The sequence below is a fragment of the Muscardinus avellanarius genome, assembly GCF_963383645.1.
Source record: "Muscardinus avellanarius genome assembly, chromosome: X".
NCBI lineage: Eukaryota > Metazoa > Chordata > Mammalia > Rodentia > Gliridae > Muscardinus > Muscardinus avellanarius.
Window position 1 is genome coordinate 117,605,195 of NC_137792.1, and position 12,878 is coordinate 117,618,072.

Consider the following 12,878-nt stretch of genomic DNA (forward strand, 5'->3'; position numbering starts at 1 on the left):
AAAAAAAGAATAAATTGGGCTGTGAGTACACTTCAGAGGTAGATTTTCTCTGGGTTTTGTTCCATCCCCAGTAAAACACACACACATGCCACATACACATACTTCCTAAACACAATTAGAAATGGTACTACCCTTACATATTATGCATAATACTAACTGATATCTATTATTGCATGCTAAGCACAAATTGAATTTGTTACTAAGTGAATGCTGGGTTGGACTCGAGTAAATCATATAAGGTACCTCAATTCCTTCTTTGGAATATGCAGTATATTGAAGTTTTGGCTATCTTTACCATGGCTCTAAATTCTAAAACCTTGTAATTATGAAACGAGTAAAGAGCCCAATAGAATAGTCTAATTATTACATTTTGATTGGGTGAATGCTCATAGTCGGAATAATTATATATCAGGTATCATCACAATGTACTAATTTAAAGAGCCCTATAGTTGGGAGAGAACAGATAACTCAGCTTTTACCTTTGTGCTATAAGAAATGAATGAAATAATATATTTCAATTAAAGAAAAAGAATGAAAGGCACATAATTAAAACTTTAAAAATACCTCAGGTGCTACAAAGTTTGCAGTGTAGCATGGAGTTAAAAGAAGTCCATTTTCCCCTCGAAGTTGTTTTGCAAATCCAAAATCACAGATCTTTATTGAATCTGCATTGGCCGATTCATCCATGTATAATATATTACTAGGTTTGAGATCACGATGAACCACCTTTAGTTTAAAATTTAAAAAAAATTAAACTGCTATAAATAGTTGTAAAATAAAGCATTTCACTATATTATCAAAAAAAAGAAACTCCCAATTACAAAATTTCACAAATGACATTTTCTCCAACCTGTGGCCTAAAGTATACACAGAAAATTATCTTGATCAAATAGATACTCCAGTTGCTATTCAAGCCAGCACTTTTGTTTTTCATCTTCAACCTTGACTCTCAGTTCCAGTTCTGGATATTAGAGACCCAACATTTCCCTACTTATAGTAAAAAAACAAACAAACAACAACTCTGAAACCTAGCTATAATACAAAGATCAACTCTCTGAAGGTGTAGGGAGAGTGAAAGGAAACAGATGGTGAGGACCATGCACTTGAAGAAAGGAGGAAATACAGGGAGTTTACTGATTGTCATTTAGCCTGAGATTAAGTACAGTCCCTATGATAGATAGTGGTGATGAAGACACATGTGGAACATCCCAACTATTATTGCCCAGAGGATGAGAAAAGAGATGCTGGAAAATATTACTGATGAGTGTGGGGAATACTGCAATTGAAAGAGCCAGAAATGACCCCTGAGTTGAAAATGCATAGAAGAAAATTAATGCAGCACTTAAACAATTAAAATAAAAACAATTATATACAATAGAAATATCTCCATAATTTAGTATCATAATAGGATGCAATTAAAATTTACCTGATACATAAGAAACAAGGAAACAGAATACAGTCCCAAGAAAAAATAAAATTAATTCTGACACTGTGATGAACCATGAACTGATGAATGTTTTTAAGTGGCTATTATAAAACTATTCCCAATGAATTAAAACAAAACATACTCTTAATGCATGCAACTTTCAGCCAAAATTTGGGGGTTCCAAAAGAAAAATAGAAATAATAAAGGACATGCAGAACTGGAAAAATTTCTGGAATGCACTATGTGATGATTTTCCTGCTACTATAATACACTTCATTTAATCCAGTCCCACCTTTAATCAGCAGGAAACAAAATTGGAAGTAGTTTAAGAACCAAGTCATACTCATGTTTGATTTTGCAACACCTTTTAAAATGCTTCGTATTTATGCTCAATGTGTCTATTAACTTATTCAATTTATATAAAAACTGAGTTTATAAAATAATAAACCTAAGAAGAAATGCTTATCATTTTTCTCAATAATTCTGGCGATCCTTTACATGATGTTGACAAAGACAATAGAAGAATTATGATAGAACTTCTCTACTCCTTTGGTATGAAATTCATGTCAAAGTACTAAAAATGTTCTTTATGAAACAACGCACAAAATTTATTAGTGTACTTGTATTAATTATAAGATTAATTCATATATAACTTTCACTGGGTCAGTTCTGAAGTGTTATTCTTATTGTTTATAGTTAAAAGGGTACGTGAATACAACAGTTTTAAATTCACAGATATATAATAAAAGCTGAATTTTGGTAACTCATTTCATTTGCCTTCTTTATGAAGAGACAGAAATAGCTGGAGAGAGTTGGGTACCTAGAATCCCAACTAATCAGGTAGCTTAAGCAGGAGGATGACATATTCGAGGCAAGCCTGGGAAAATTAGCCTCACCCTGTCTCAAAATAAAATTAGAAGGCAACAGGGATATAGTCAAGTGGTAGAGTGCTTGCTTAAGGTGCCTTAAAAATAAAAGAGAGATTTTGGAGGCTGAGACAGGAGGATCGCAGTTCGTGGACAGCCTCAGCTACTACTTAATGAGGCCTTTTGCAACAAAATAAAAAATAGGGCTGAGGGTGTAGCTTGGAGGTAGAATGCCCATGGGTTCCATTCCCACTACCTAAAGCAAGAAAGCAAGGAAGGAAGGAAGCAAGGAAGGAAGGAAGGAAGGAAGGAAGGGACATGCAGAGAAGGACAGAGAGCAAAATAATAAGCCTGCCTGCTTCTGTACCACAAAATTTAATATAGGAGTATCTCAAATGTTTAGAATCTAAATTTCTTACAATATTAGGAGAAAGGAGAACACAGGTAAAGACATACAGTCCTCTTACTACCACACATTATGTTAAGCATAATAAAATTTCAATAATATTCACAATATGTCCTTGGTTAATTCGTGTATACTTCACTTTTTTCAAATTTGATTAGGTTTATTAGTTTCAAAGGCAAGGTTAGGCAAATGTATATAGCTAAAACCATTTCAAAAACTAACCTACCATTAAATCAAGGTCAACAGACAGCCAAAAGAGAATAAAGCATTAGCCAGTTTTATAAATCTATAACCTTCACGACATGAGTTCTATTAGTATATTTGCTATTAAATACACAATGACAGAAAAAGTAATTTACTTTAGGCAGCATCATCTCCTATATATAATTTTAGGAAGATATAGGTCCCATAATTATAGAGAAAAATATAATTATAACTCACTCCTTGACAGTGAAGATAATCAACTGTCTTAGTTATTACATACAGTACATCACTAGCTTCCTGTTCTGAGAAACATTTTTGTTTTAGAATACGGTCCAGTAGCTCTCCTCCTTTCATCAAATCCGTAACAAGATAAACGTATCTACCATCATCAAAGACCTGAAAAGGAAAGTTTTTCTTTTATTAGCTCTAATTATAATTCTGAAATGTTTAAATTGTATTTGCTTTTCTTTGCCAGTGAACCTCTGACATTAAAAAAAACCACATTATTTCTGTACTGTTAATGTAGTACAAACTGTACTGAGGTTGAATTGGATAAAAAAAATCCTCTTACATAATAGTCCTATGAGACCATGTTGAACATATAATTTTATGAAGTTTTGAGGTTGTAGGTTATAGTTCATTAAAGGATATAAATGAAAAAGTAGAATTCTATGATGCTCAAATGACATCTACCTCATATTTATTATTTTATTGATTCTTCTCTTCACTAACAGTTTTTTTCTGGCTGTAAATATATTATTTATCTATTATCTGATATGTGTCTTAAATTTATACTGAATTCAACAGTATGTCAAAGAAAATAAACAAGAAAAATATCTATATTTTTAACTTAGGGGATGTGAGATGTGTGTGTTTGTGTGTGTGTATGTGTATAGGGGGGTATGTATGGGTTATATGTTTAATTTACAAAACTACAGGCTAATAATACTATTTTACTTAAGGATCAATCCGTAATGCTACAACCAAATGCTGTATAAACAAGAAAGTAAAGTTGCCATAAAATCTGGCTGATACCAACTTTCCTGTATCATCTATATTTATATTGCTATAGAAAAATAAATGGTGCTAATTATGTAAAGTTAACCGCCAGAATATACTCAAGTAATCAAGACACTCATTTACCAACCATGATAGTACTTTTTTGACATTCTATGAGGAGGAGTATAAAATCATAGGAGAAGAGAATTAAAGTGGCAAATTTAAAGGTCTTGAAATTTTGTAGCATGACATTAAAAATACCACTCATATAAATGTCTAGGCCATAATTTCCCTAATATAGCTGATACTTAGATTTCAAAATACCTACATCCTTCAAAGTGATAATGTTAGGATGCTGTCCATAACGCATCAAAATTTCAATTTCTTCTGAGGGATCTCGCTTACTTTTGTCAATAATCTAAGAAAAAAACAAAAGAAAAATAATCTAAGGAAACTGATTTTCTTTGTCTAAAAATGAATAATTTTCAATTTGGTTGTATTTTTAAATGAATAATTAAAATTCATTGATGATTATTATTTCATTATTTTAACATTTATAAATTCCTTATAATGGAAATTTAACAAAAAACTAAATCATAGCACTTTGTTTATCATTATATTTCATTTTACTGAGAATATACTAAATGATAATTTGATCTAAATGAACTGTAATCATAAGTATTATCCAATCTTGGCATACTAAGTTAAAATAAGAGTAGGTAAAAGCAAAATAGTAATGAAATACACTATTCCTCCAAAATAAAATCTTGCAAAGAAATTTAAATGGAAAAAGTATTAAGTCTTAGAGATCTTTCTCATCATTCTTTAAATCTCCACTCTTTTTATTGTACATACCTGTGAGTTAACCTGTAATTTAAGTTACATACATCAAATAAACAAGGTAGGCTGAGGCAATACCTTCACTGCAAATTCCATGCTGGTAGTTGTATGTATGCATCGCTTGCAAACAGAATAGGAGCCAACACCAATATCCTCTTTCAGTTCATATACTTCACCAAACTGTGCAGCATTTCCATTTATCTTTTTTATTTTAGAAAGAAAAACAACTAAGGATCATAGAATATTTTCCATTTTCTTTTATAATATATTTGTTGTGCATTGTAGTTCCACATTCTAATGTCATTCAGTGAGAGTGACCTACATACACAAAGCATTTGGTGGGCTTTGCTACGGGTTCCCTCCCCATTCTCCCCTTAATCCATACAAGATATTGAAATTGCATTGATATCCTCACATATGTACCCAAAGTGAATGAAATCTTTCATCCTAAATATAATCTTAAAAATATTAAAAAATTAAAAAATAACACATGCTTATAAATGTTTACTAATATTTATTAATTGCTTATACAGACTCAACCAATTCTAAAATGTAGGCTTCTAGATTCCTGAGGCCAATAAAGTAAATCAACTAGATTATAAATCATGCTAACATTTTTGCCAACAGACATGAATATAATTAAAGGTTGATGCTGCTTTTTTCAATATATACACAAACACCTTTAACTCATACTGAGAGATGAAGTAGTTAAAAATCACGTTCTAAAAAGATAGAAAATTCATTATTAATACCTGAGAAGAATAATTATCCCCAAACTGATATATCTCTAAGCCAAATCATGTAATTAAGTAAAATTTACCTGAACAACTGGTAATACATTTGCACTTGTGACTGGAGTAATTTTATATTCTTCTGCAATAGAAGTTGCAACAAAGCTGAAGCCTTTGAAGAGCTGATGAGCATTTGCACTAGCTGGCAAACCAGGAGAATCTAATGTTCAAATAATTATATAACTATAATTAGGGAGAGTTCTATGACATAAAAGGTCAGCAGTTTTTAAGTGAAAAACCATTAAATGCCAATATGTACTTTATATATAGAGAGAGTATATAATGTTTATATATATATGTGTGTGTGTATATATATATATATATATTATATAGTGTATTTGTTTCCTACTCCTAGTATACATGCTCCATGTGGTAATTTCTGTCTGTACTGTTAACTGCATTCTCATTGCTTAGTGAATAGTAGACATTCAATATTTGTTGAATGAATGAAGGGAGTAGATACCACTAAAAGTAAACCACAGTAATTTCTAAACTAGATAAGTACAGTGCATCTCATATCTCTAATCCACTGCCCTTTAAATCATTAACATGCCCAAAGATTTACAGAACAAAAAAAAACTGTCACCCTTTGCCCTAGACTCTGCTTCCCTAGTAATATTTCCCATTTAAGACTCTACTTGACAAAAGAACAAGCAAATATTTTTTATGGAATCTATATTTCGCGAAGGGGCAAGCCAACTCTGCAAACTTGCCATTCTTTTTTGATTTTTTACTCAAAAATATAGTCTACTTATTTGTTATTAGAATAAAAGCTCCGTTAATACACATAAATCTTATTACCTTTGGGTGTTTTTGCAGTAAATTCAGGATCAAAACAAAAAGTATCATCTGGTTTTCCAGAAGCAGGTTTGAAAGGAGGCTGGACTTCTCTTTTATATAATTTCTAGAAAGAGTAACAGGATAACATACAAATATTTAACACTTTAAAATATAGGAGAAGCATTCCTAATCCAAAAATCTGACATCTGAAATTCTCCAAAATCCCAAACTTTTCAACATGAAACTACAAGTGGAAACTTCCACAACGGCCTCATGTGACACGTAATAGCCAAAATACCTCCACAGTAAAAATCTTCTGTAAAACTGTGTATGAAACATAAATGAATTTTGTGTTTGGACTCTAATTTTATTGCTATTTCATTATGCATATACAAATACCCAAATCTGAAACATTTCTGATCCCAAGCATTTTGGACATGGTATACTTAACCTGTACTTAGTAAGGGAAGGTAGAATATAATACTCATAGCTCTTAACAGAAGGCTTACAACCACATAAAAGAAACATCCACAGCCTTCAGATACCTCTTAACCAAATTCCAAACCCTGCTAGATAGTTCCCAAAATCTAATGTAGCCAGGAAATAGCAGATATGCCACAATTTGTATTCACTGGTATATAGATGTTCAACTTTAGATATAAAATATTGACTTGAATTTTCACTGATTCTATAACCATATGGAATATATCATGTCACAATGCTGAAATAACTAGTGCTGCTCAAGGTGTTAAAAATCAATAATTGAGCTATTTTCAAAAAATGTTAATACATCTTATCTTCACATAAAATATTAAGCATACTCTTTAGGACTTCAATCATAGAATAATTTAGTGTTATCTAATAATCTAACATGTTACAATTTGTGTTTAAAAACACAGAAGGGAGCTGGGCGTGGTGGTGCACACTTGTAATTCCAGCATTTGGGAGGCTGAGAACAGAGAATCTGGGTTTGCAAACAGCCTCTGCTACTTAGTGAGGCCTTCTGCAACTCAGTGAGACCCTGTTTCAAATAAAGAATAAGAAATAGGGCTAGGGGTGTAGCTCAGAGGTAGAATGCCTTTGGGTTCCATCCCCAGTACTGGGGAAAAAAACACAGAAGGGAGAAGCAAGATGGCAGCTGAGTAAGAACCTTTCCAGATATACCATATTGAACAGCTATTCATGCACCAAACTTTCTTCGCAAGAGCTAAAGAAATCAAGTCAAAGAACACAGTGCTGGTTTTGAATATAAAAAAGCAAAAATTGTGCTGAAGAAGACAGGCAGGAAAGCTATAGGTTGTTTACAAAAAACTCACTTCACCACTAACAATACAGAGACTAAAAGAGAAGGCACAGGATAAAATATTCCATGCAAACAGAATCCAAGAGAAAATATGAATAGTTGTATTGCTATCTGATTAAACATTAACAAAGGAAGTAATGTAATAAAAATGTCATTATAGATAAAGGAGTTAATTCAGCAAGAGGATGCAATTCTAAATATACATGTACCCAATATCAGAGCATCAAAATATATAAAGCAAATATTAATAGACCTAAAGGGAAAGAAAGACTCTTAATACAATAATACTTAGGAAATTATACACCCCATTCTCAGTAATGGACAGATCATCCAGATAGAATATCTACAAAGAAAACAAAGAAACAGCAGAGTTAAATTGCACCCTAGACCAAACATATCTAGCAGACATCTACACAACATTTCACCCAACAGCTGCAGAATACATATTCTCCTCAACAGGTTACATTATATTAAAGGGCACAAAAAATCTCAATGAATTTGAAAACACTGAAATCATATAAAGTATCATTTTCAACCACAGTGCAATACAACTAGAAATCACTCACAAGAAAAACAAAGGCTATAAAAATGAATGGGGCTTCAATAATTTACATATGAAAAACCACTGGATCAGAGAAAAAATAAAGCAAGAAATCCAAAAATTTCTTGAAGCAAAAGAAAATATATATGCACACCAAAACCTACGAGACAGAACAACAGCAGTACTAAGAGGGAAGTTATACCAATCAATGTCTGTACCAAAATACTCAGAAATATCTCAAAGTAAACAGCCTATCCTGGTACTTTAAGGCACTAGAAAAATAATACACCAAGTCCAAAATTAGTAGAATATTTTAGTACATATCAGAGCAGAAATGAATGAAAGCAACTAAAAACAGTTCAAAGGATTACATTAATGAGCCATTATGCCCTGCTGATGACATCATAAATTAATACAATCACTATAGAGATCAGTATGGATGTTCTTCAAAAGACTGGGAATGGAACTGCCATCTGACACAGATATACATTCTTCTCTACCTTTCCAAAAGAATTAATGTTAGAACACTACAGTGATACATGCACACTCAGAGAGCAGAACCATTCATAATAGCAAAATTAAGAAACCAACTTAGGTATCCACCAACATATGAGTAGATAAAAATTATAAAAAATAAAACATTTTCTATTGAAATTTGGTCTATAAGCAAGTTAAAATAATGCCTTGGTCAGTGAATAAGTTTTATACTTTGGCAATAAAAGTAAAAAAATACTCTTTTCCTTTTAAAACCATTTAAATTTCAAAACTAGACAATCAGAAATAGTTAACTATGATTATTAATATATTAACTATATAAATCTGCTATATAAAACAAAAAAGAGGAGTTCTAAAATAGCTTATTAGTCTGAGGATAGTAATTTTAAAAATCTCTATACATGATTAAATAAAATTTGTCAATGTTCCTGTTTTAATATCTTCTCAAAATTTAATGACATATCTGTAGTAAAATACTTAATAAATTTAATTTGTTCTAGTACATAATAATGAACTGTCTAAAATTAAACAAACATTAGATTCTCTATAATTCAGTTTCTATAAGAGTAAATTATACTCTTCCTTCCCTTTCCACTTTTCCTTCCTCTTCCACATTCCCCAAATGAGAACAGGGGAATAATATTTACAGTATTTAACGGGCAAACAAAATTGTTATGGTCTGAGTCTCAAATTGCCCCCTAAAGCTCATGTGTTGAAAGCATATGCATATGGCAAGGTTCAGAATGGGGCATGGCTGGAAGAAATGAGTCACTGTGGGCAGGTTCTTGAGGACTATATTTGTCCTGGCCACTTCTTGTTGCTCTGTCTGCTACTGTTATCATTGAGTTCAGTGTGGCCTTTCCTCATCTGCTATGCCCTAAAGCCCTGCCACCAAACCATATGCTGCCACAATATGGCTGACCATGGAGTACACTCAGAAAATTCTGAAATTATAAGCCCTAAATAAACTTTTCTTCCTCTAAATTGTGCTTGTCCCATAGTTGGACAAAGTGACACAAATCTGACTAAAATATGGATAAATAAATTTACTAAATATTACCTATATATTTGCTGGTTCTAGGTAGTTTCCATGATATAAAATACCTATAAATAAATATCTTATACTAAATATAAAACAGTTGGCTTGATTTTATCAGTAAAGTCCATGTATTATAATTTACTCATAAGTTGTTCATTTTAATATACTTATTTAAAAATAAACTTTCCACTCAACTTACATTCCAGTCAATATTTGCAAAAAACAGGTGTTTTTTTATTTCCTCAACTCCTTCTGAACCTGTAATATGAAAAGAAGAATTTACTGGCATGTTTTTTCCACATGGCTTCTAGGCTGTTATCTATAAGTAGGATTGCACATATTTCATAGATTCCTTAAAGTGAAACATCTATGATTTCTTTGATATTTTATGAATTGGTCCTTTTACTTTACTACAATAGAAAATTGATGTTCATGCTGTACTGCATAGGAAGCATGGAATACTAAAGTGACACCCAAGTCAAGTAAAATCCAGGTTCAAAATAATATTAAAAGTCAATATATTTTCTTTTACTTATAATTCAACTTCAATCATATTTATATGCTAAATTAAATACTACAGGGAACAAAGTGACACTACAATTTTAACACAGGGACATGTAAGATATAGATGATCACAATTATATCACAACTATATCCAGAGAAAGGCCCTTAGAAAGTGGTCAAATAATGTGTAAAATATTAAAATATAATTTAGTTTGAAATATATTAACAGGGGACTTCGGGTTATATCTCAGTGGAAGGATATTTTCTTAACATATACAAGGATCTGAGTTCAATTTCCAGTACCAACAACAAAAAGAAAATATTAAGAGAGACAAAACAATTATCTTCAAATCTATAAGGATTGGTTATATGAGGTAAAATTCTGTGAATTATATCAAGAGAGGTAATATATATGATATATGTATATACATGATAAATGTTAAATTTTGATTAACTACTCCATACTTTAATTATGGACATAGCATATTGTTTCTGAAATACATACACAAAATACATAATTCTAGACAGAAATATAAGAAAAAGTAAATGATCTTAAACTGGAAAGTATAAAGACATAATTATCATCCCAAAATATGCAGTGTATTGTCATTTTACCCAATCTATTAGCTGGATTCCTTTTAAATAACATCCTTAGAAGACTTTGTGCTTCAGCACTAAGAAACTGTGGCATTCCAAGTTTTGCTCTGAAAAAGGATTTAGAAAATTTTAGTGATATCTGGCCACACTTAAAAGTTGACAAATCTAAAAATTAATTCTTATAATTGCTTTTACAATGGCAATTACTGCCCCCTATATGAAAGAAGAAAATAGTAAAACTGTTTTTTTCTTTTCATTTAAAACACATTAAGTTGATCAAAACTGAAGGGAAGAAATTTTTTAAAACATAAAAAGAGAGTATTTATACTTACTTTAATATCATATTCATGGTCTCATTTCTGTCTTTACCTTGAAATGGCAGAGTACCAGTAAGCATTTCAAACTAAAACAAAAAGATAACCATAACGTCAACTTAGTCAACTTAGAATATACAATGAAGTTATTTAGAAAAAATTGAGAACTGTTCTATGTGATCATTATGCAGAAATTATATGAGAATTTGTCAAAACAGGACCCAAAACTAGGCCAATAAAGGAATTACAGTTTTGATACTCTGCTCAGTATATACAGTTGAACGGATAGGTGACTTGTAGCAGATGAAATCAACCAATTCTTTTCAGTTCTAATATATCTACGTTTCCAAAGTCAAAGTCATTTGACAATCACTTGAAGGATTTCCTTTTAGAACAATTATATAATTTTTGGCAAATATATGAGGTTTATTTAGAGAAGTAGAGGTACAGTATAAGAGAAAACCATGATAAAAAAGGTTACAATCCAAATAAAGAGTGTGAAACAGTCCATTTCTGGAAGTGGAAAGTGGCAATATGTTTTTAAAGCAAATGTTTAATAGTAACAGGAAAGGAAAATATATACCAAAGCAGTTCAATCTCATATATGTCCAAGAAAAATTCAGCCATCCTAATTCCTTCTTACTCTTAAAAAAAAAAACAAGAACCAAAAACGTTAAAACAACATACACACACACACACACACACACACACACACACACACACACAAAAGCACGCACATGTGTGCATTAATACCATTCAAAAAAAATGAGGTATTTGCACATAGCACGAGGAAAACATTCATTTTTCCAGACTTAAATGAGAACATTAAATAATTGTAATTAAAAGACTATGTCTAAAAAAAGATCATTATAGTCCATGAAAAAGTTTATATATTCTTAATACTTAAATTTTAACTCTTAGATTCAATAATGGCTCTGGTCTTAGACCTGTGCTCATGAATCTGAACTCACAGTTTCTTAGCTTATTTACTAAGCTCTCTTATCTTGACAACTCCAAATCTGCCACCCAGTCTCTATCTTTCTCTAGTTCTATTTTCCCTCCCAAATCTATAGTCATGGTTCCTTACTGGGGCCTGAATGGGTAACAGGTGGGAGTGACAAATAGAGAATAAGGGAAAGGATAAATGTATAAGAATCTTAACTTCCCTCAAGAAAACTACAGGTTAGGAAAATTGCATTTATGAACACACACACACACACACACACACACACACACACACGTATATATATGTATATATATTTCCCCAAGTGATTCTGATTTTCTCTCCACTGTCCCTCTTAATTTATCACCAAGGGGTTACCTACTAATGTACAGCAACCTCAACAGGTTAATTTAAAAATTATGGGAAATATATACAATGGAATTCTACTAAGCAATAAAGAAGAACAAAATTATATCATTCATAAGAAGATGGAAGGACCTGGAGAACATGATGTAAGTGAGATTAGCCAAGAACAGAAAGAGAAAGGACATATGTTTTCTCTAATATGTTGGAGCTAGGGAGTATTTGGGATACAGAGGGACTCCAGATAAAGAAGGAGATCCTCATTGGAGCCAGGGAGGAAAGTTTCCTCTCCTTTTTATATAAAAATAAAATATTTCCCCACCATCTTTTATTAACTATCTCTTTCCTACTAATCTACCATTCTTTATGTTTGACATTTACTCTTGATTTCATCCATGTCACTTAATCTGTTTTTTTTTTCTTTGTGGTACTGGGGATGGAACCCAGGAGCATTCTACCTTTGAGCT

The 12,878-nt window shown here is 31.6% G+C and overlaps 1 protein-coding gene across 2 annotated transcripts in view; it reads right to left on the minus strand.

Moving 5' to 3' along the window:
• The window catches only part of RPS6KA6 (ribosomal protein S6 kinase A6), a gene marked incomplete at both ends in the record, with an annotated part of 100,116 nt that overhangs the window by 16,661 nt on the left and 70,577 nt on the right, over window positions 1-12,878 (minus strand). For both annotated transcript variants that reach the window (XM_080718624.1, XM_080718623.1), the window contains 9 exons: window positions 565-726; window positions 3,140-3,298; window positions 4,230-4,319; window positions 4,820-4,942; window positions 5,562-5,692; window positions 6,334-6,436; window positions 9,890-9,948; window positions 10,810-10,898; window positions 11,124-11,194. In XM_080718624.1, the coding sequence (XP_080574750.1) occupies window positions 565-726; window positions 3,140-3,298; window positions 4,230-4,319; window positions 4,820-4,942; window positions 5,562-5,692; window positions 6,334-6,436; window positions 9,890-9,948; window positions 10,810-10,898; window positions 11,124-11,194 (987 nt within the window). The remainder of the gene's footprint in view (window positions 1-564; window positions 727-3,139; window positions 3,299-4,229; window positions 4,320-4,819; window positions 4,943-5,561; window positions 5,693-6,333; window positions 6,437-9,889; window positions 9,949-10,809; window positions 10,899-11,123; window positions 11,195-12,878) is intronic.